The sequence below is a fragment of the Sciurus vulgaris genome (assembly GCF_902686455.1).
Source record: "Sciurus vulgaris genome assembly, chromosome: 3".
In the NCBI taxonomy this organism is placed as follows: domain Eukaryota; kingdom Metazoa; phylum Chordata; class Mammalia; order Rodentia; family Sciuridae; genus Sciurus; species Sciurus vulgaris.
In genome coordinates, this window is record NC_136463.1 from 160,472,579 (window position 1) to 160,494,558 (window position 21,980).

At 41.7% G+C, this 21,980-nt stretch overlaps 2 protein-coding genes and 2 pseudogenes across 4 annotated transcripts; 1 reads left to right on the plus strand and 3 right to left on the minus strand.

The window, feature by feature from the left end:
- Nucleotides 1-508: 508 nt before the first annotated feature.
- Nucleotides 509-846, minus strand: LOC306656296 (Golgi apparatus membrane protein TVP23 homolog B-like; annotated as a pseudogene). Its single transcript has one exon. The product of its transcript is annotated as a Golgi apparatus membrane protein TVP23 homolog B-like (transcript).
- A 1,916-nt stretch (nt 847-2,762) lies between these two features.
- On the minus strand, nt 2,763-4,972 carry LOC306656411 (homeobox protein OTX2-like). Its single transcript, XM_079131536.1, has 2 exons — nt 4,541-4,972; nt 2,763-4,406 (listed from the first exon to the last, which is right to left on the minus strand). Exons 1-2 carry the CDS (start codon nt 4,787-4,789, stop codon nt 3,786-3,788), a joined length of 870 nt encoding a protein of 289 aa, XP_078987662.1. The 5' UTR covers nt 4,790-4,972; the 3' UTR covers nt 2,763-3,785.
- Nucleotides 4,973-6,816: 1,844 nt separating this feature from the next.
- Nucleotides 6,817-7,824, plus strand: LOC306656577 (small ribosomal subunit protein uS2-like; annotated as a pseudogene). Its single transcript has one exon. The product of its transcript is annotated as a small ribosomal subunit protein uS2-like (transcript).
- Nucleotides 7,825-13,348: 5,524 nt separating this feature from the next.
- On the minus strand, nt 13,349-15,819 carry LOC306656770 (gamma-crystallin E-like; the record flags this gene model as incomplete). Its single annotated transcript, XM_079132306.1, has 3 exons — nt 15,727-15,819; nt 15,385-15,627; nt 13,349-13,621 (listed from the first exon to the last, which is right to left on the minus strand). Exons 1-3 carry the CDS (start codon nt 15,733-15,735, stop codon nt 13,349-13,351), a joined length of 525 nt encoding a protein of 174 aa, XP_078988432.1. The 5' UTR covers nt 15,736-15,819.
- Between the last annotated feature and the right edge of the window lie 6,161 nt (nt 15,820-21,980).

Consider the following 21,980-nt stretch of genomic DNA (forward strand, 5'->3'; position numbering starts at 1 on the left):
GAATAAAAACTTATTTCTGAAAATAACCTACAAAATAGTATGTAAACACATAGACTTTGAGATAGACTAAGAGCATGTTCTGTGGATCAAAATGCAAACATCTCTGTAACATATGTAAGTTAACACTTTGATACCTTACTATATGCATATATATGTATACCATATATATTTTATGTATACCATGAAATAAATTCTGCCAATGTTTCTAGTGACATCATACTTCCTAGCATCAACTACTAGAGAAAGAAAAGAAAAACTTAGTATGAAAACTATTTTTTTTTTCAAATGAAGCTTTTAAGAGCAAAATAAAACCAAAACAAACGCAACACTCCTCTTTGTGACTGGATTGAACTCTAAACAGTTCATAGTCAAAAGTCTCTTTGGCTATTCCCCAATGTCACAGAATACATAAGCTTTCTCTCTATTAAATGGACTCTACTGTCATGTAAAACTAAATAGAACCAATAAAATTTAAAAAAGAAGTCTGATCATCTCCAGTGTTTGGTCTTCAAAACTGCTTTCTAAGATATGAGAAAGCCGTGCTGGCTAAATTCTTCCTGCTGCCCTCTTTGCACCTGATGTAACTATATAGGTTGCCTTGAGCAACACACCCATGACAACCGCAGCCAACCACTTCACCCTGAAGGGGAAGAGGCACTGAAGGCAAATATTACCCCCAGCACTGGACGGGCAATCAGTCCTACACAAAAGATTCTTGATCCAGCCTCTGGACCAGTTTCATTCTCCTGAGGGGCCTCCTTCCTAGACTCAAACACCCTTTCCACCCTCATCAATATGATTTTACCATTGAAGGCCAACCAGTAGCATACCTGTGACATTCTCCATACATGCTCCATATATTCCTAACACTTCCATAATAGCCAGTTGAAGACTGGTACACATCAGGCCTTCACTACCTAAAAGTCACATGACAACAACAGGATAATGGTCACCATACAGGCAATAAATCTGCTGCTGAACAATTCACAGAGAAGATAGACTATAATGGTACTGACTGGGAAGAATGAATCAAAAAATTATGCCACTGGATATCTGATTTGGGATTTCTTGGTCTATCAGTTATCTCTTCTTCTGCATCAAACAATGAAACATCTTCAGTATCATCACGGTTGTCCTGTGGCCAAATGGCATTTTTAAAATTTTGGTAAATTACCTAGTCTATTTAAGAAACAAAGTAATTCTACAAAAAGAGTGTAGCAGCTCTCTAGGTACTTGACACATTAGATCCATATAAATTAACCTTCCCATTCATTGTTCATTTGTACCAAATTGAACCCAACTGGTTCCTACTTTCCAATGGTTATTATACTTAAAAAGAAATTATTTCTAGACCACTTTGGTAATTATAACCATTGTCTTTATAAACCTCTTGTTTTAGTCAGCTTTTGTGTTTCTGGAACAAAGTACTTGACAACAACAACTTAGAGGAGGAAAGTTTATTTTGGCTCATGATTTCAGAGCTTCAGTCCATGATCAACCAATTCCTTAACTCGGTGCCCAAGGTGAGGCAGAACATCGTGGTGGAAGGACATGGCAGAGGAAGGCAGTTCAGGACATGGCAACCCATAAGCAGAGAGAGACTCACTCACCAGGGACAAAATATAAACCCCAAAGGCACAACCCCCCAGTTACCTACTTTATCCAACCACACTCTACTTGCCTATAGTTACCACCCAGTTAATTCATGGATTATGAAAGTTATAAGTTTTGTAATCATGTTACCTCTGAAAATTCTTGTATTATCTCACACCAGAGCTTTTAGGGAACACCTTGTGTCTAAGCCATAACACCTTTTATAGAAGAAAACAGTGGATCTATATAGTAAAATATTTATGGAGGGAGAACAAATGTCTATATTTACAGAGGGACAATACCTTACAAAAGAAATGCTTTTTGTGGGGGCACCCAAAGAACTTGGAAGCCCAGTTATTCTTGTCTGCCTATTCAGGAGTCTTCATGTCACACTTATCTTTTAATTTCTAGTCAGTCCAACCTCTCTTCCCTCTGAGAATAGCTACTCCACAAATATTGCTAACAATCTCCAGGGCCCCATTTCTCGAACACAATGGCAGGCATGTGACCAAGGCTGGCCAATTGGAGTACGTCATCCTGAAGAAAGTACCCACCGTTCAGGGTATTATCTCATTTTATTAAGACCAATGGGGGTCCTGAGAGACCTGATTCAGACATTCAGGGCGAGGGACAAGGATTTCAAACTCTGGTAACCAGTTGATCCTGGACTACCTGATGGAGAAACTTGATTCAGGATGAAGCCCAATGACAGGAAAGCATGTCACTCTAAGAACCTTTGAATCCATTCCTGCATGACAACATCTGTGACCTCCTAATTCCGTGAGTCAAATCATCCTGTTTCAATTTAAAGTCTTTTGAGTTCAGGATCTTCCTTGCAACCAGGGCAGTCAAATACTTCTCTGGAATCACATAAACAAACTCCCACGAATAACAAGAGACTGCCAGTCAAGCTCAATTCTCACCCACTCACAAATCCTATTATTTGTGAATGTCTGAGAACCTCATTGAACAGGATAGTCACCAGTGTGCACGGGAGTTCATTACATTGCTACATTCTTCTAGCTACTTGAAAGTCTTTTTTAAAATATCAAAACCATAAATTAATACCCATTAGTATTAACTCTGTACTGGGCTCACATAGAAAATCAGCCGAGGCTCCATTTTCACATTAGCTTTTTTTTTTTTTTTTTTTTTTTTTTTGTGCTAGAACCATTTTAATATAATTATACATATCTGCCAAATCCAGGAAGAAAAGGTTTATGCATATATAACTTCCAGTTAACATCTGCAAGCATAAACAACAATGATCTCAGTTTAAAAATTCATCAGGGTCAGAGCAATTGACCAATGTCTCTTTACTGCTAGGCTTACCAACAGTAAAATACAGATGAATTAATGTCCTTTTTTTCTCTTCTCTCACTCTCCTTGTCCAGACATTTTGTCGTAAAGTTTCAGTGCAGCTCACCTCCAGCCAAAAGTAATCTTTTTAAATCAGTACTCAGTTGCTCTGAATTTTGCTTATAATTATAACCTATTTAATCACGAAGAACTCCTGCAGAGATGGAGTTCAAGGTTGCATACAATAACAGGAGATCACAGTTTTGAAGTCTAGCACAGATTAAAAACCACAGATGTACCATTTATATAAGACACACACTGATTGTCTCTTAAACTACATATTGACTCCTTATGAACATTATTTTTTTAAATAAAGTAGTGCATCTAGGACAATCAGTCGCACAATTCACACAGCCCTGAAAAGTTTTTCAGTGCCAACTACCAGTTGGTCATGAAACGTGAATGAGCTTGAGACACTGTTCATTCCTAAGATTCAACCAAGGATTGGCTAAAACATTGGATCACCTCTGCTTATGAAGGCTATGACCTTCCCTCCCTTCCCTCACAATTTAGTTTTGTTTGATTTTTATTTTTTTTGGTTGTGTTTGGTTGCACATGGCTAGAATGCATTTGATAGATCACTTTGTAAATCAGGAAAACCAATGATCTAAAAACTATGAGAGGATCTTAAGCAGATTGGTTTGTCCATGTCAGGTTGCTGGTTGGTAGGCCCTTTTAAGGCCCTTCATTTTTCCTTCTATGCCTCCTGGAACTTTGATCAGAGGAGTCTGAGCATCATCCCATCTAACTCTTTTAACCAATGCCTGGCTAAAACTGGAATGTCCAGCCCAGCATATTTAAAAATCACCCACAAAAAGAGGTTCTACAGGTCTTCACAAAACCTGGAATTTCCACGAGGATGTCTGATCTTTATAATCCAAGCAGTCAGCATTGAAGTTAAGCTTCCAGGAGGCAGTTTGGTCCTTATAATCCAAGCAATCAGTAGTTGAGTTAAAACCCAAGCTTGAAGCTCCATATCCCTGGGTGGAAAGAGAAGCTGGGGACTGATTGAGATGGCTGGTAACTGCATTGGTACCCATGGGACTCAGTGTGGCCCCTGGTCCAGGAAGCTGGTGATGCATAGGGGTCAAATAAGATCCACAGTCCATGCCCCCAAAGTAGGAAGTTGAGCCAGCATATCCTTGACTATAACCTGAAGCCTGAGTATAGGTCATGGGATAGGACCTCTGCATGCAGGAAGAGGAGGTGGACAAGGGATCTGACAGTGGGGAGATGGAAGCTGGGCTCCAGATAGACTCTGGAGCACTGCTGCTGGCAATGGTAGGGACTGAGGTGCTAGAGGGGGGAGTGAACTGGCCACTTGTTCCACTCTCTGAACTCACTTCCCGAGCTGGAGATGTCTTCTTTTTGGCAGGTCTCACTTTGTTTTGACCTCCATTCTGTTGTTGCTGCTGCTGTTGGCGGCACTTAGCTCTTCGATTCTTAAACCATACCTGAAGGAGAGTTCCAGGTGAGTGTGTGTGTGATTTAGATGCTAAACACTCTTCAGAGAACTCTGTGTGGGGCTTGCTTTCCAGGCAAGTCGGAGTTGATTTTCCCTCTCCACTTTAGGGTTAAGTTTAGGGGACTGCACCCTGGACTCGGGCAAGTTGATTTTCAGCGCCACTTCTTCCCTCATGAAGATGTCTGGGTACCGGGTCTTGGCAAACAGGGCTTCCAGTACATCTAGCTGGGCTCGGGTGAACGTTGTCCTTTCCCGCCGCTGTTTCCGGGGAGTGGCCGGGTAGCTCACGGAGGGGTGTAGCAAGTCCATACCCGAAGTGGTCAGACTCAGCCCATTGACTGCGTAAGGCGGTTGCTTAAGATAAGACATCATGCTAAGGTTGTTTGGAGGCGCAAAGTCGGCCCAAATGGGGGAGACCCAGCCGGAAGATCCCGATTCGCCTGGGGTGGACAGGTTCAGAGTCCTTGATGGGTGGGTTTAGAGTGGTGGAACTAAGGGCAAAGCAAACAAACAAACAGAGGTGCTGGTTTACTGCTTCGGAGGCAGCAGCTCACGTTCCACCACTAACTAAAAAGAGCCCGGGCTAGGCAAGGCAGGGGCTTTTAAAGGACTTGCAGACAACCCCCCCCCCCCACCACCCCCAGCTGCTCTGGAACTAGAGGGGATAGAGGGAGACCAGATAAACCTGTCTTCCCCACCCCCACCCTAAACTTAAAAAAAAAAAAAGGACCCTAAGAAAGCAATTACAATCTGCCTTCCTTTTTATTTTTATTTTTTTAAATTTTTAGTTGTAGATGGACACAATACCTTTATTTTATTTATTCATTTGTATGTGGTGCTGAGAATTGAACCCAGTGCCTCACACATGCTAGGAAAGTGCTCTACCACTGAGCCACAACCCCAGCCCACATGTTAGCTTTTAAATATGTGAAGACACTAACTTTTTCTTCCCCAGTCCAACCATTCTCAGTTTCTTTAACTATTCAAAGGAGACAGTTTTTAGACCTTTCACAATCCTGATGTCCTCTTTAGAAATTAGGACATATTAGGATTAATCCCTTACCCTGCATTGCCTGGACTGAGCAATTTGTTTGATGAGTTTGAAGAACGGTAGTTATTTTTTTTTGTATTCTGGGCACTATAGGTCTATAAATACACTTTAGTTTTAGTTAAACTGCTTCATACCTAAGACACCCTTCACTGATGTTTGGACTTCATGATAATTTCCAGAAATCCACAATACAAACACTTAGCTCAGAGAAGTTAGGTTGCTTCCCAATGTATCACACTGAGTTCATGGTAATTAGGATTTCAGTTTGATTTCCAAAAAACTGGTCTCTTGTTCACAAACTATTGAGACTATAGGAGCAATGCCTCCACCAGGAAACCAGCTGGATGGGTCTGGTGAGCTGTCACTGTGACAACTGACATATTTTAAAGATTGTGGTGGTCATTTATGGGAGTTTGTTGAATTTGTTGTTGTTACTGCTGTTTTTAAATGCAAAATGATGTGCCATGAATCCTTGAATGGAGGTTTATAATGGAAAGCGAGGGAGGAATAGAAAAAGTTTAAGTGGAGGTTGCTTATACAAGAAGAAAAGTACTATGCAACAAAGTATTACAAGGGAAAAGGGAACCATGGTACATAAAAACCATGGAGAACAATCTCAAGTGTGGAGAATGGTCTGGTGAACTGTCACTGTGTCGACTGATGTATTTTAAAGCAATCCCCTAAAAACCAAAGACCAAATGTTTTCTCTGATGTGCGAATGCTAATTCACAATGAGGCGGGGGCAGGTAGGGAAGAATAGAGGTACTCTGGGTTAGACAGAGGGGAGTGAAGGGAGGGGAGAGGGCATGAGGAGAGGAAGGAGAGTAGAATGAATCAGACATTATCACCCTATGTACATATATGATTCTATGACTGGGATGATTCTACATCGTGTATAACTAGAAAAGTGGGAAGTTGTACTCCATTTATGTGTGATGTGTCAAAGTGCATACTACTGTCATGTATCACTAATTAGAACAAATAAAAAATTAAAAAAATTTAACAAAAGACCTTCATCTGCTCTGGGAAACCCAAGGTCAAAGGTCTTCTTGCCTCTCATAAAATGCTTAGGAGGTGTCAAAAAGCTCTCAAATGCTTGTTGTGCTGTGCTGGGGATTGAACCCAGGCCAGGGCCTCACACATACAAATAATACTTCTTTTTAAATAAGATTGATATTTGCTTAGTAAACTGGCTAGATTATCAGTTTACTTTGCATACACTGCATAGCAGAGTATATTCAAAAGGTGCAAAATCATTGAAAAAGGCTTGTAAACCACACCTTCCTTCCGGTGAGCACTGGGTAGAGCTCTGATCAATACTAAATAGCTTTCCGTGCTACCCAGGGAGGGATCCATACGGCGTTGTCCTTGATTCCTGTCGTAACTTAAAGGGAAACTGTCACAATGTCTGGAGCCCTTGATGTCCTGCAAATGAAGGAAGAGGATGTCCTCAAATTCCTTGCAGCAGGAACCCACTTAGGTGGCACCAACCTTGATTTCCAGATGGAACAGTATATCTACAAAAGGAAAAGTGATGGCATCTACATCATGAATCTGAAGAGAACCTGGGAGAAGCTTCTGCTGGCAGCTCGTGCCATTGTTGCCATCGAAAACCCTACCAATGTCAGTGTCATATCCTCTAGAATACTGGCCAGCGGGCTGTGCTGAAGTTTGCTGCTGCCATTGGAGCCACTCCTATTGCTGGCCACTTCACTCCTGGAACCTTCACTAACCAGATCCAGGCAGCCTTCTGGGAGCCACGTCTCCTGGTGGTTACTGATCCCAGGGCTGACCACCAGCCTCTTACAGAAGCATCTTATGTCAATCTGCCCATCATTGCTCTGTGTAACACAGACTCTCCTCCGCACTATGGGGACATTGCCATTCCATGCAACAATAAGGGAGCTCATTCTGTGGGTCTGATGTGGTGGATGCTGGCCCGAGAAGTTCTGCGCATGAGTAGCACCATTTCCCGTGAACACCCATGGGAGGTCATGCCTGAGCTCTACCTCTACAGAGATCCTGAAGAGATTGAAAAAGGAAGAGCAGGCTGCCGCTGAAAAAGCTGTGACCAAGGAGGAATTTCAGGGTGAATGGACTGTTCCAGCTCCTGAGTTCACTGCTACTCAACCTGAGGTTGCAGACTGGTCTGAAGGTGTGCAGGTGCCCTCTGTGCCTATCCAGTAGTTCCCTACTGAAGACTGGAGTGCCCAGCCGGCCACTGAAGACTGGTCTGCAGCTCCCACTGTTCAGGCTACTGAGTGGGTAGGAACAACCACGGAGTGGTCTTGAGCTGTTCTGCAGAAACTTATTAAGCAAAATGGAATAAGGTTACGGAAAATAAACACCAGTTTCTTAAAAAAAAAAAGACTAAATAAAAGCTCTGTCTAGTGGAAGAAAAGTGGCTATTTTAAAGAGTTGTCACAACAGGAATTTTTATCCAATTAGTCTCCATGTGACACAGGGACTTTCAACTTTTTACTAGAGAGAAGAAGAGGAGAAGGAGAAGCAGAAGGAGAAGGAAAAGAGAAAGAGGAAGAAAAAAGGGGAAAAATTAAAAAGCCATAAATCAATAATAAAGAGGTAAAAAAAACTGGGTACCAAGAGAAAAAGATTGATCACACAGAATGAAGACCTGGCTTATTAATAATAAATTCCACTAATAGTGACTTTAAGTCTAACTGGGTTCTAAAGCCTTTTTCATGTTCTAAAAATCCTGTTCTTAAGCTAAATAAATGTCTTCTTGGTGCTCAGGTGGTTCAGCTGGCCTAATCGGTGAAAAGCCCAGCTTGGGATGGGTCGTGACCCCCTAGTCTCTTCCTGGCTCTCTGCTGGACCATCTGCTGTGCCTAGCTCTGCCACCAGAAGGGCACCTGCAAGTGGACAGCTGCCTGTGCCTGTGCCTGGTAGTTAGGTCAATTTGTAAAGAAGTAGGGAATCCCATCTCCATCCTGTTTTCCACTCAAGCTTTATCTTTCTTAAGTGTTAGGAATATCTGGATACCTAAAGTAAGTTGGTAGAGTTTAAATCAAAAGAGAAACGTTATTTGAAAGTTGCATAATTGATTCAGAATTAATGCATGAGTGGAGCTCAGGCATCAGCATTTAAAATAGATTCATAGCTACTGTGTGGCTAAACTTGAGAAAATGATCCTTTTTTTTTGCAGGGTGGGAGGGTCAGAGGGGATGATAACGAGCACTCTTTAGGATATACTTGCACTCTTTTAAAAATATTTTTTGGATTGTAGATGATAACAATACTTTTAATTAATCAATTAATTAATTCATTTTTATGTGGTGCTGAGGATCAAACCCAGTGTCTCACACGTGCAAGGCAAGTGCTCCACTGCCCAGCTACAACCCCTGCCCCTATACAGGCACTCTGGTCACTCTTTTCTCAAATTTGCGTGTATATGAGGACCACCTGGGGATCTTGTTAAAAATGTGGAATCTGATTCAGAAGGTCTGGGGTGCATCCTGAGATTCTGCCTTTTAGCCAGCTCAGGGCATGCCCTGTTCTGTTGGGTGACTGCCCTCACTGAATCTAGGGAGTTCATTATGCACCTGGTTTCTGTTGCTGTGCTTATTAGAACTTCAAAGTCTTAATCTCTCTTTAACTATTTTAAATATGAGTGTATAGGCATTATGGTATTTTTCTTTAGTTTTCAAATTTACCTTAATGAGTCAGCAGGTAGTACTTTCTAAGATAATGGGGGCAGGGGAATCAAAATTGATATAAAACAATTTTATTCCATTTCTCTGATAATACTACATTGTTCCATTTGATTTCAATGATCCCAGACTTATCTAAAGAATTAGTTAAAAAGTCATTGTCATTTTAAAAAATTATGTTTTAGAAATAATTTTTACTTTTTTAAAAATTAAAAATAATTTTTTTGGCATGATTTGTTATAGCAGTTAGTCTTCCCTGACTTGTACATTTTTCTTTGTCTTGCTCTTAAAGCAGGGCTGCCCCAGGGCCTTCTCCACCTACACACATACAACTAGAGACCCTATTCAAACTTATGACTTTAAATACCATCTCCTTGTTGATGACTTGCGAACACAGATATCCAGTCCACACACCTTTTCCTTTTCTCCTTCCTTTCTTCTTTCCTTTCTTTCTACTCGGGATTGAATCAAGAGGTGCTTTGTCACTGAGCTACATTCCTAGTCCTTTCATTTTTTTGAGATAGGGTCTCACTAAATTGCTGAGGCTGGCCTCAAACTTGCAATCCTCCTGTCTCAGCCTCTTGAGTCACTGGGACACAGAGCCTGGCCCACGACTCTTACTTGAACACTAGTCTAACACAACTAGTTACCTGGTTAATAACTTCACTTGGATGATCATGGATATCTTAGTGTCCAAAATAGGACACTTGACTTTCCTTCTCAAAACTGCTTCCCCAGCAGCCCTTCCTGTTTGGGTTGAAAGCAACTCCATTCTTCTAATTAGCTGCTTAGACCAAATCTCTCTTGCACCCTCATTTAACCCATCAGGAATTTTTTGTTGGCTTTACTTTCAGGTTATATTCAAAATCTGACCACTTCTCACCTTCGCCAAATGCCAATACTCTGCCTCAAGCCACCATCTCCTTTTGCCTGAATGACAGCAGCAACTTGCCAGCTGGTCACTGTTTTCTTCCTCACCTCTTCCTCTCTTAAAATAAAAAGTTTCTTTAAATAAACTTAGTAGTTAATGGTAACTAAAATAACCCATATTATAAAACATTATTGTGTTAGTCAGCTTTTCATCCTGTGACCAAAATACCTGACAATAACTACTTAAAGGAGGTAGCAGCTCAATTCACAATAGCTAGATTGTGGAACCAACCTAGATGCCCTTCAATAGATGAATGGATAAAGAAACTGTGGTATATATACACAATGGAATATCATTCAGCCATACAGAAGAATAAAATTATGGCATATGCAGGGAAATGGATGAAGCTGGAGAATATTATGCTAAGGGAAATAAGCCAATCCCCAAAACCAAAGGCCAAATAATTTCTCTGATAAGTGGATGATGATACACAACAGGGGGTGGGAGCGAGGCAAGAATAGAAGAAGTATGGATTGTATAGAGGAAAATGAGGTGGGGGGAGAAAGATAATAGAATGAGACAAACATCATTACCCTATGCACATGTATGATTACACAAACGGTGCAACTCTGCTTCGTGTACAAAGTTGTACCCCATTTGTGTACAATGAATCAAAATAATAATAATTTGAAAAATAAAATAAATTAAAAAAATAAACTGGCTAAAAAGGCAAAAGAAAAAAAAAAAAAAAAGGAGGAAAAGTTTATTTGGACTTCAGATTTCAGAGGATTCAGTCCAAGGTTGGCCAACTGCTTTGCTCTGGGCCTGAGGTGAGGCAGAACATCAATGGCAAAAGAGAATGGTGGAGGAAAGTTCCTTAACTCATGGCTACTGGGAAGCAAAAAGACCAGAAGGGGACAAACAATATGTAGTCCCCAAGGTCATCCCCAGCCATGGCCCTCTTGCCTACAATTACATCCAGTAGTCCATTCAACTGTCAATGAATTAATCCAGCAAATGGATTAAGCCACTGATGACTCAGAGTTGTATTCATTGCCTAAAAGCCCCCTTCTGAAACTTGCTGGGGATCAAGCTTTCAACACATGAGCTTTTGGGGGGACACTTTATATCTAAACAATAACAACTGTTATATTCAAGATTACAATTTTCTTTTTAGAGGAAAATTGTTTTATAAAAGCTGGAAGGTCTGGATATAGGTAACTAAGTTAAGAAGGTCAGTAAAACAGTTCAGAAGAAGGAACAGCATGAAAATGGAAGTGTTTTAAGTAGCTGTGTTGATTCTTATACGACAACCTTCAGATTCATTGTCTTGTCCCACTTGCTGCAGCTTCTTGGAGGAGAATATGGTTGCCTTGCTTGGAGTGGAAGCAGCAGGGTCAATGTTTTATACTGATGCTTCTCTTTAATGATTTTCTGCTTCTGTGGGTTTGAAATGATTTTGCTTGTTCCGTGGTTTTCCTGGTCCTTTATTACTTTGGAGTTCAGGTTCCAGGCTCCCATTGTAAGCCTTGTAATGATGTCATTCTGTCTCAGACTGATCAGTAGTGCCACTTATTTTCCAGATTTTGTCATCAGAAGAGGAGTTTCTAGAGAGGGGGCCCTCAATTCAGGACAGATTCCCTCACCTTTTTCCCTTGAAGCACTTCTCTAGTAAACCTCCTCCTCCTGAGTCACTGGTTCATGATCTGTGTCTGGGGAAGCCCACTTGATTTGTAATACAAGGTACAATGGAGAGTCAAGCCCTATCACTCTGACTACAATCACATTGTAAGAGTTTCAATCCCTTAATTGTATTGCCTGTCATGTCAGCATGATGACTGTTTCAATTTCTTTTTCCAGAAAATGTCAGACATTTTATCAATCAGTTCTGGAGCAGCATCTTTGATGCTTGTGCAGAATGCTCTGCATGGTCTTGGGAACATTCAAAGTCTATCCGAGCAGTGAATGAAGTTGCATTTGGAGCATCTCAGAAGACAGACAAGTGTTGAGGCTCCTGTACCCCTGCCTTTTAGGCACCCGTGCTGCTAGTCTGCCACTGGGATAATTATTGTACAATCCTAAGATCTTCCACTTTCCCATTATGAACTCTCAGGGATGCAGTTCTATTTATGCAGCTTTTCAGGGAAAAACACAATATGTAAAATGGAGGTGTGTATGTTTTGGGGTATAATTCTGTATTACAAACATGTGATTTAGAACTGTGGTTCTCAAATGTCATCTGTATAATAATTACCTGGAGTAGGGCCTAGAAATTTGCACTTTAACAAGCATGGGGGAACAGATTCTGATGCAGATGATCTTTAACCCATTACTGGTACTTTGAACAGCACTCATATAAGCTTCAAATTGTTAGCACAAAAAGACCAGGCAGGGCATAAACATCACAGGTCATCTCAGCTGCTTATTCAGGGGGTAGAGGGATAAAATGGTGCCCGTGGAATTCAGTGTCCTGGTGGGAAATGAGCCCACTGAACAAAGAAAGGGACTGGATGTATATAGGTTATTTTGAGGGATGGTCTAGTGAACATATCAATTTCCTTGGACACTCAGGAATATGAGTTATTTTGCTCAAGGTCACTGTCAAGCAGTGTCTGGAGAGGATCTACCTTGGAGATAAATGCCTCCTAGAGACTGTTTCTTTGAAGGGTGATAAAATACCTCCCTGTCTGCAGCCAGCACCTTGGGAGATGAAGGCCATCAGGGCATGGCTTTTATTTTTATTTCTTTTTCTCAGGTCCCATTATCTTGGGAATTTTTCATTCTCCATATCCATTACAAATAATATAATAATAAGGTCATGAATCCTTATTATACAGTAATTACTTTGTGTGTAGTATCATTGTAAGAGAATTACTTTGGGTTTTTTTGCTTTTTGTTTGTTTTGGTGGTACTGAGGATTAGAACCCAGGGCCTTGTGCATGCAAGGCAAGCACTCTACCAACTCAGCTATAGTCCCAGTCCAAGAATTACTAATTTTACTCATTTCATCTACATTTAGGCCTCATGAGATGAAAAGTATATTACCCCACATTCTTACAAACTAGGAAACGGAGGCACAGAAATGTTAAGTGACTTGCCCCACCACCGGTAGCTAGTAAGTGATTGGGACCCAGACGCCCTGACTCCAGAGCTCTTGATGCTACTCCACCCACCCCTCGCTTCCCACCCACCTAAGAAAATCGGTATTATTCCTGGCTATATGTTTGTCGAGCCCTTCCAAGGAGACTGAAAGAAACAGAGGAGTCCAGTATTGCATGAAACACACAGGAAATACTTTATTAGCTTCCAGATGGAGAAAAGGGTAGAGTAAAAACATTTCAATAGAAATCTATGACCCTCCGCAAAGAGCCCACTCGGGAACTCAGGGCGCCCCAGTCGTGGTAGCGCCTGTACTCCCCCGGCCTCAGCAGGTACTGCCGCCCCCGGTAGTTGGGCAGCTCGTAGAGGACCCAGTAGCCCTCTAGCACGTGGAAAGAGTGGATGTCACTGAAGTGGAAGCGGTCCTGAAGAGAGGAGCAGTCCTCCGTGATCTCTACCATCTGGCCTCTGTAGTCCTCTCGCTCATAGATCCTGATCCTGTGGGAGCTGGACTGTGGGTCCAGCAAGAGAAGACGAGGGGGCATCAGAAAACCTGACCTCATTTCAGCAACCTATCGCACACGTCCCTGGGTCATGGGCACGTCTTTTTTCTTTTTTCTTTACCTTTTCTATACCAAAGATGACCAAATTAAAAGAGAGACTGCTAATACCAGGACGGCTGTGTATACGCCTAAGTCCTACAAATGTGAAACTCAAGAGGGCGCCACCCACCGTTCCTTTGATATGAAAGATGCTCTAGCGTTTTCTGGTACCATAGCTGCAGGAACCAAATGACTGGCCTGCTCAGCACCATTTTGAAGTAAGATCTTAGTGCATTTGTTTCGTTCTTTCTTTCTTAAATTTGTGGTGATCTAAGGCTTTCCTTGGATGACATACAAAATAATTAGATATTACAGTAAAGAGACAAATGTACACCTGGCAAAAGGCATTATTTTGAATCTCAGTAGCATTGGAAGAAGCTCGAGAGGAAGTCAGATTGCTTCTCCTGCAAGAGGCACAGATTAACTGCGTGTCAGGAAGAAAGCTCTGCCCAGGCAGCGTTTCTGTCCCTTTCTGTTCCAGGAAAAAAAGAGCATCTTGAGATGGGGGTTTGGGTCTCAGCTTGAACATAGGTTTCTGCTAATCAGTTTCAGGTGATGGACAAAAATTGAAATTCAAGCTCGTGAAGGGGCAAGAGTATGACACTTTAAGGAAAATGGAAGTAAATGTTTGTGCTAAGCAAATCCTCTCCGATATCTTGAGCTCCTGCTCTTCCAGCATCTTCTTGTTCCTTCCCAGCAGGCACCAATGTGTCAGTGTCTTTCTTCTTCCCCTATGGAACCCTCTCCAGGAAGGTTCTAAATGACTGGGTAGGAGGTATAAACAACTGCTCATAAGGTATCTTTCCTTGAGTCGGTGTTTCATGACTTGCAAAGGACTCACATGAGTGCAGCCAAATTGATCTGCACCATAGCCTGGCACGGGTGAAACTATTATAAGTACTTCCTTCTTTTATGAGAAAATGAAGCCCAGAGGTTACAGTCTGTAGTTATAAATGTCAGGACTAGGAAATGGAAACCTGGGATTTTAGGCTCCTAATTGCATTTGAGGCCTTACCAAGGTATTCACTCCTCTGAGAGGTTTCAAACTTCACAAAAGTGGTTCATTTTTCCACATTAGAGAAGCCACTGTGGAATTCCAAGCTTCCATGGGCTTCATTTGGATAACAGAGGGCTCTGCAGGAGCCCTTGGAATCTCATTATTGATTCCTTGTTTTGCCTCATCAAAAGACCAGAAATCGGTGATGTCATAATAATAGTTAAGACTTTGGGCGGGTCGGCCTTCCAGGTGCCAGGTAATCTCGTTTCATCCTTATCACAACTCTGTTAAGTGAGATTATCTTATTAGCTCCCTTTTACAGGTAAAGAAAGCGAGAAACCACCAAAGGCCTCCTGTTGGGCCTCCTGACGGCAAGGAGTTATCTGTTGCCCATTCATGCCCTGTGGCCAAGAAGCTCTGAATTAAACCTTGCACTAAGTATTCCCAGTAGAGCTGAATTTGATTTAGCAAAGTAAAATAAAATGTCCAGTTAAAAGTTTTGCATCGTACGCTTTTTAGTGGAAGGAAACCTTGGAGATGTTAATAGACGGAGAGAGACTATAGTTAGAGCCAGAAAGAAGGCGACGGCCATCCCACCCTTAGTCCATGGTGTGGACAACAGGTCTGGATCACTGAGGTGACGCAGGGCAGGAAGGGCCCAGGGCACCGGACTCACGTGGGGGATGAGGCGGCAGGAGCGGATGGAGTCGCTGAGGCCCATCCACTGCTGGTAGTCGGGGTAGTCCCCGCGCCGCAGGAAGTACTGGCAGCCCGAGTAGTTGGGCTGCTCATAGAGCATCCAGCAGCCGCTGTCCACGCGCACCGAGTTGCAGCGGCTGAAGTAGGGCTGCAGGTTGGAGTGGTCGCTGCTGCACTCGTAGTGGCGGCCCTGGAAGCCCCGGTCCTCGTAGAAGGTGATCTGCAAGGCAAGGCGAGGCGCGGGCTCAGAGGCCTGAGGCGGCGTGGGGCCCCCGGGTGCCAGCGCCCCTCCCCGGCCCCGGGCGCCCGCCGGGCTCACCTTCCCCATGGCTGGTGGAGGCGGACGGTGCGAGCTGAGCGTGGGGCCGCGGCGGGCGGTCTATATAGCGGAGGGCTGCTGCGTTGGCAGATCAGCACAAAAGGGGCCCGCGGGGAGCTAGGGCGTTTTCTCTCTTTTCTATATAATGACCGTGGGGTGGGGGGATGGGGGCTGTATGTTTTCTCTTAGACTCTCCAGAGCTTTCGAATTGATGACCTGGTTAGCAGTGTCACTTGATGCCGCTCGGGCCTTTAAATGAAGCCTGTCTGGGAAATTGAAATTGAGCAAAGATGCTTAACGAGTTAACCGTTGTAGTAAATGTTTGATTACTTCTTTTACATTTTAGAACGTCTTTTGGAGTATCCAGGGAGGGTAGTGGTGAGTATAGGTCAGAACGGGCCTCAGCAGGGGGCGTATAGATCAGAGAGCGCTTTCTTCACGTGAAAATGTGGAACCTAGGGGTGAATTTACCTTCCCCACGGGTGTTTAAAGGAGGAAAGGATTTTCCGCTGAGAACCTCCCTGTGATTCTAGGTGCCGATAAGCTGGTGATCAGATACTAATGGGGAGGTAGGTGACAGGAGGTTGGCCAGGAGGAAGCCCTGATTAAACCCTGGCCTCAGCTCTGCTCCCTGGGCCTCAGCACTGTGTCTGCCACTTCGCAGGCAATGAAACCTTCAGTTTTGGGATTCCTGGAGTGACCCGCCGTGATTGTTACACTAGTAACTCTCTGTTTAATTCATATTTTTGTTAATTGGGAATTCAGCTTAGTTGGTTCTAGAGGCGGATGAATATAACTTTAACTCACAAATGTAACACGTTTCAAATCCCATAATCTTGCCAAAATTCTGCTTCTTTTTTTATAGTTAAATAAAAGTAACTTTATTTTTGGTTTTTTCAGACATACATGACAGTAGAGTGTATTTTGGCGTATACATACATGGAGTATAACTCATTCTAATTAGGATCTCATTTTTGCGGTTGTACATGATGTAAAGTTTCACTGATCTTGTATTCATATATGAACACAGGAAAATTATGTCCAATCTATTGTACTGTCTTTCCTATTCCCATCCCCTCTCCCTTCTCTTCATCCCCCTTTTGTCTTCTGCAATGAGTTTCTATTCTCCACCTCCCCCACCACCATTCTACCTTCTTCATCCTGTGGCAAAACCCTGGTTGGTTTCTAATGAAGGTTCTGGATCTAAGGGCTGGATTCTCCCTTTGGGTCCCCAAGATAACAGCTCTGGATGCTCCACTCTCCAGAGTAGGGTTTTTCCATCTTGATACTATTTTGACATTTTGGGTCAAAAAATTGTGTTGTGAGAGGCCATCCTGTGTATGACAGGATGTTTGGCAGCATCTTGGCCTCAACAAACTGGATACCAATAGTGTCACTCTCCCAGTTGTGACAATCAAAACTATGTATAGATATTGCCAAATGTCCCCTAGAAAATAAACTTCCCTTCCCTCTTGACTTTGAGAGCCATTCGTTTAGAAGAATGTAGTCCTCCAATGGGTATAACCTTGCCACACTCTCATTTCTTAGTAGGATTTCTTGCTACCTAAGTCTAATACTAAAAATATTTTTCTCTGAACAAATTTCATTTGAGTCACAAAAGCTTAAGCCCAGTCACATCTTTTTCTTTTAAAAATTTATAACTTTGGGCTGGGGATATAGCTCAGTTGGCAGAGTGCTTGCCTTGCAAGCACGAGGCCCTGGGTTCAATCCTCAGCACTGTGAAAAATAAAATAAAATAAAAAAATAAATAAAAATTATAACTGATGAAAAATTTGGAAACTATAAAGGTGTAGAAAGGAGAAGAAATTTAAATCCTAATCTTGTATGAAAATAAGCACAGTGGATGTATATTAAAAATTTAATTTTTACTCCTTTGAGCTGATAGTTCCATCTCCAGGAATTTGTATAAGAGAAGTAAAATGCATATAAAGATTAATTAACCAGGGCTGGGGAGATAGCTCAGTTGGTAGAGTGCTTGCCTTGCAAGCACAAGGCCCTGGGTTTGATCCCCAGTATCACAAAAAAAAAAAAAAAAAAAAAGATTAATTAACCAAAACACTTTAAAATATAGAAAATTAGATGCTAATAAAATGTTCAAAATAGGCCATTAAATAAATTATGTATGTAACATCTATTTGATAAGATGCTATGGAGCTACCAAAAATCATATTCTTCAAAAATTTATTTAAAAATATGGAAAATACTCACCAGATATTAAGTTTTAAAAAAAGTCAGGTATGAGATACACTGAAAACTACAAAATATTGCTGAAAGAAATTAAAGACAGAAATAAATGGAGAGAAATTTGATGTTTATGGATTGGGAAATTTAATATTAAGATGGCAGAACTACCCCAAACAAGCTACAGAGTCAAGGCAATCACTACCAAACCCCCAACATTTTATGCAGAAACAGAAAAATTCATCCTAAAATTCATAAAGAATCTCAAGGGACCCAAATAGCCACAACAGTTTTCAAAAAGAACAAATTTGGAGGACTCATGCTTCCTGATTTCTGATTGTACTATGAAGCTATAGTAATCAGAACAGTGTGGTATTGGCATACACTTAGACATATAAACCTATGAACTAGAGAGTCCCTCATGCATTGCCAAATTATTTTTGACAAGAATGTCAAGATCACTCAGTGGGGAAAAGACATTATGCTATTTGAAATAAGCCAGACACAGAAGGACAAATATGCTGTTCCCATTAATTTGAGGTACCTAGAAGAGTCTGATGCAGAGAGCGAGAGAGAAAGTAGAAACCTGGTTATCATGGACTGGGGTTATAGTGGCAATGAGGAGATGTGTGTGTGCGTGTGTGCGCGCACGCACGCGCAGTACTGGGAATGAACCCAGGGCATTCTACCACTGAGCTACATGCCCAGCCCCCCCTTTTTTTGAGGCAGTGTCTCCCTATGTTGCTGAGACTAGCCTTGAACTTGCAATCCTCCTGCCTCAGCCTCTCAAGTCCCTGGGATTTCAGGTGTGTATCACCACACCTTATGAGTTATTATTTAATGAATATAGATTTCAGTTGGGGATGATGAAATAGTTCTAGAGATGGATAGTGGTGATGTCACATTTTAAACATTATGAACTAGTTTAGAAAAATATATACATTGGGGATTCTAGAACATCAGCCATGGCCCCTTCCTCCCTCCTGGGAGAAGTCTGTATTATTTCCTTTAAATAAAACCTGCTTAATGTGAAAAAAAAAAAAAAAAAAGAAAAGAAAAGAAAAATATATACATCTAAGAACATATTGTATGAACCAAAATGTTAACAGTGCTTACTCTGTTCTTATTTCCATAGAGTGGAATTAGGAGTAATTTTTATTATTGCCTTAATAATTTTTCCTTATGTTTCAATATTTGGGGGCACAAAAATGTTTTACTTCAAAGTCAGAACAAAGAGGGCAATAGGTGCGTTGTTTTTAAACTACTCTTAAAATTCTGTTGTATTTCGGTAAAAAATATAGCACCTATGTGGAAAATGTACCACAAACATAATTTGGGGCTTATTGATTTCAGTGAACATTGCATCAAATGACTTTTCAGGTTACCACTTCATAAAGAATTGTCTGAAAAACACTGAAATATTCATTAGGTGTAAGTGTCGATTATTCCTTTACTATTAGAAAATTGGCAGTTTCTATTTGTTTTATTGTGCAACTATTACTTGAATGATTAGTTTGTGCACAACATTTTTTTCCATGTTTAGAATTTGTTTCTTAGGACTGGTTCCTAGAAGTGAACTGACTGGGTCAAAAATTTACATTTCTTCCTCTGCTGCTCTTAAAGACATTCATTATCACACAGGAATAAGAGAATATAAAGGTTTGTCAATAGTAGGTACTGTTTAATTGTCCCCCACAAGATGGGATCAGTTCCAGGGGTTATAAGAGAATTAAAAGTATCTAAGACACTTTATCTTAAATTTTTGTGGCCATCTTACTTTATAATGGCAAGCAATATAATAATATAATTAACACCTTAAGTGGTTTTTTCCCCATTGCTACCTTTCTCTCTTTGGAATGCTTCCCTTTAATCTCCCTTTACTCACTGCATGTCTTTATCCCACTGAAGATTACATATAAGAACCTGAAGATATGTAAGAGCCTCTTGAATCCTGGGAAGAAACGTGTGGTCTAGGTATCGTTGTATTATCGGCCAAGTTTGCTCTTGGCATTTTCCTTCATCAACCTTTCCTGCGTATTACCTTAGTTGCAGCTTATGGTTATCCCATAGTTACCAGGATACCAGCTTCAGGATTGTCTGGAGCCAGCAGGTCGCGCGCCCTGCCTTGCCTCAAGGTCACGAGCCCTGCCTTGCCTCAAGGTCACGCGCCCTGCCTCACCTCATGTTGAGCTAAGATGGCGCCTGCCAGATGCTGGAGGGGCGTGCCTCTACCTGTATACACACCTGTCAGACTATACCAGGTGCATCAGACTAGATTGCGTGGTGCTTCATGATTGGCCAACTACACTTCCTTATTTGAGTTCTGGCGTGAGGACTACTCTTGCCTTCGCGCGCTTTCCCCTGATTGGTTTTTGTACTTTATATTAACTGTGTTTATTCCCCTAATAAACGAGACTTGATCAGGCTTTTGTCTTGTCTCCATTTCCTGTGTCTCTTGTCTCTCCCAATTCCCGCTCCCCCCTCCAGGTTCCCATTGAAGTCCTGCGGGTCGGGACACAGGATAATGCTAGGTATGGTGGGAGACAGACAAAGACCTGGGGCCCAGATGGTAGTGTTGAGCTGCTGAATCAACCATCCCTAAATCCTGTGCTATCCCAGGACTTCCTGCCCTCTGAGCTAAGAGGTTTCTATATTGCTTACCTATTTGCTATGGAGTGGCTGCCACTCTCAGCCTAAAGCTTCCTAACTGACTCAGATAAAGTTTTGGATGTGGGACTAAAGACAAAGTTTGACCTCATTTTGGAGGAAGATCAGCACACCAGAAAGTGGGGACAAGTAATCCAAGTTAAGAAAAGATGTGAACAGGGTAAAGAGATGTGGAAGTATTTGGTGTGCATGGAGGATTCAGCAAGATGAATGCAAAGGACTATTGGGGCCAGATAACAGGCGATGAAGTGGACACATTAGGGCCAGGTTCTTGAAGAAATTGAATTTTTTTCTCTGTGCAGTTGAGAAACAGCAAAGATTTTTTAGTCAAAGATTTTAAATGATTCTAAGCCCTTAGTTATTCCTCTTTCTAAAAGTCTAGCAGTGAGAGCACAAGTAAGATAGAATGCGGGTGGGGGGATGTAGCTCAATGGTAGAGTACTTGCCTAGCGTGCATAAGGCCCTGGATTCCATCTCAAGTGCACCAAAGGAAAAAAAAGATAAGAGAAACAAGGGGTAGGGACAGCCTCTATCAGCAAATACGATGTTCTATTTCACCTGAATTCTTACATATAGTATACTAACGCACACACACACACAGTAAATCTAGAAGGCTATATAAGAATATGTAACTGCATGTATGTGAATGTATGCACGCATACACGGGGAGAAATGTCATTCTGGATTATCCAATGTACTTAACTCAATTCCTGATTGGTTGTTTGCAAAGACCTCATAGTAAGGATCTGTAAGCCCAGTGCTGTCATTACTTTGACAAGACTCTCTAATTTCATAATGGAAAATCAGTGATTTTCTGAGCTGTGATTCTGGATTTTGATGCCACATTATTATAATTGGCCATGTGACAATAGATTTGAACTTCAGTGTACCTTGTATAAAATGAAGTTTTTATGGTCCACAGGTCTAAATGATGTTAAACATCTTATCATCATATGACTACATTATTCCATAATGTCTACTTTCTCCTCCTTCCTCTTTTATCTCCCTCCCTCCCTTTTCTTTTCTCCTTAATTTTTTATTTTTCAAATAGGGATCTCTGAGATTCTGAATAAGGTTTTAAATAGTCCTCAGGAAAATTTGTCTAGAATTATGTGTGTTGAACTGCAGATAACAAAATACCCAGTTACAGTGGGCTTAAACAAACATGGGTTTGTTTTACTTCCTTTCCTGGAAGTCTTAAGGAAAAAGGGTCTTGGCATTGCTTCAGAACCTCCACCCCATCAGGGCAACATCTCTGCAAGTCTCCTGCCCTTTCTCTCATACTAGTCCTCTCTTGTGTGTAAGATGACCGAAATGAGGGAATTGGGGCACCAGGAACATCTGCCCCCTCTCTTTAGGAAAAAAGACATTTTTCCAGGACCATC

What these genes read in the sequence shown, in the direction of transcription:
- LOC306656411 (XM_079131536.1), bottom strand. Translation starts at nt 4,789, where the DNA reads ATGATGTCTTATCTTAAGCAACCGCCTTACGCAGTCAATGGGCTGAGT. An exon ending in TGCCCGAGTCCAGGGTGCAG is followed by an intron (nt 4,407 to 4,540) that starts TCCCCTAAACTT and finishes ACTCTCCTTCAG; the next exon opens with GTATGGTTTAAGAATCGAAG.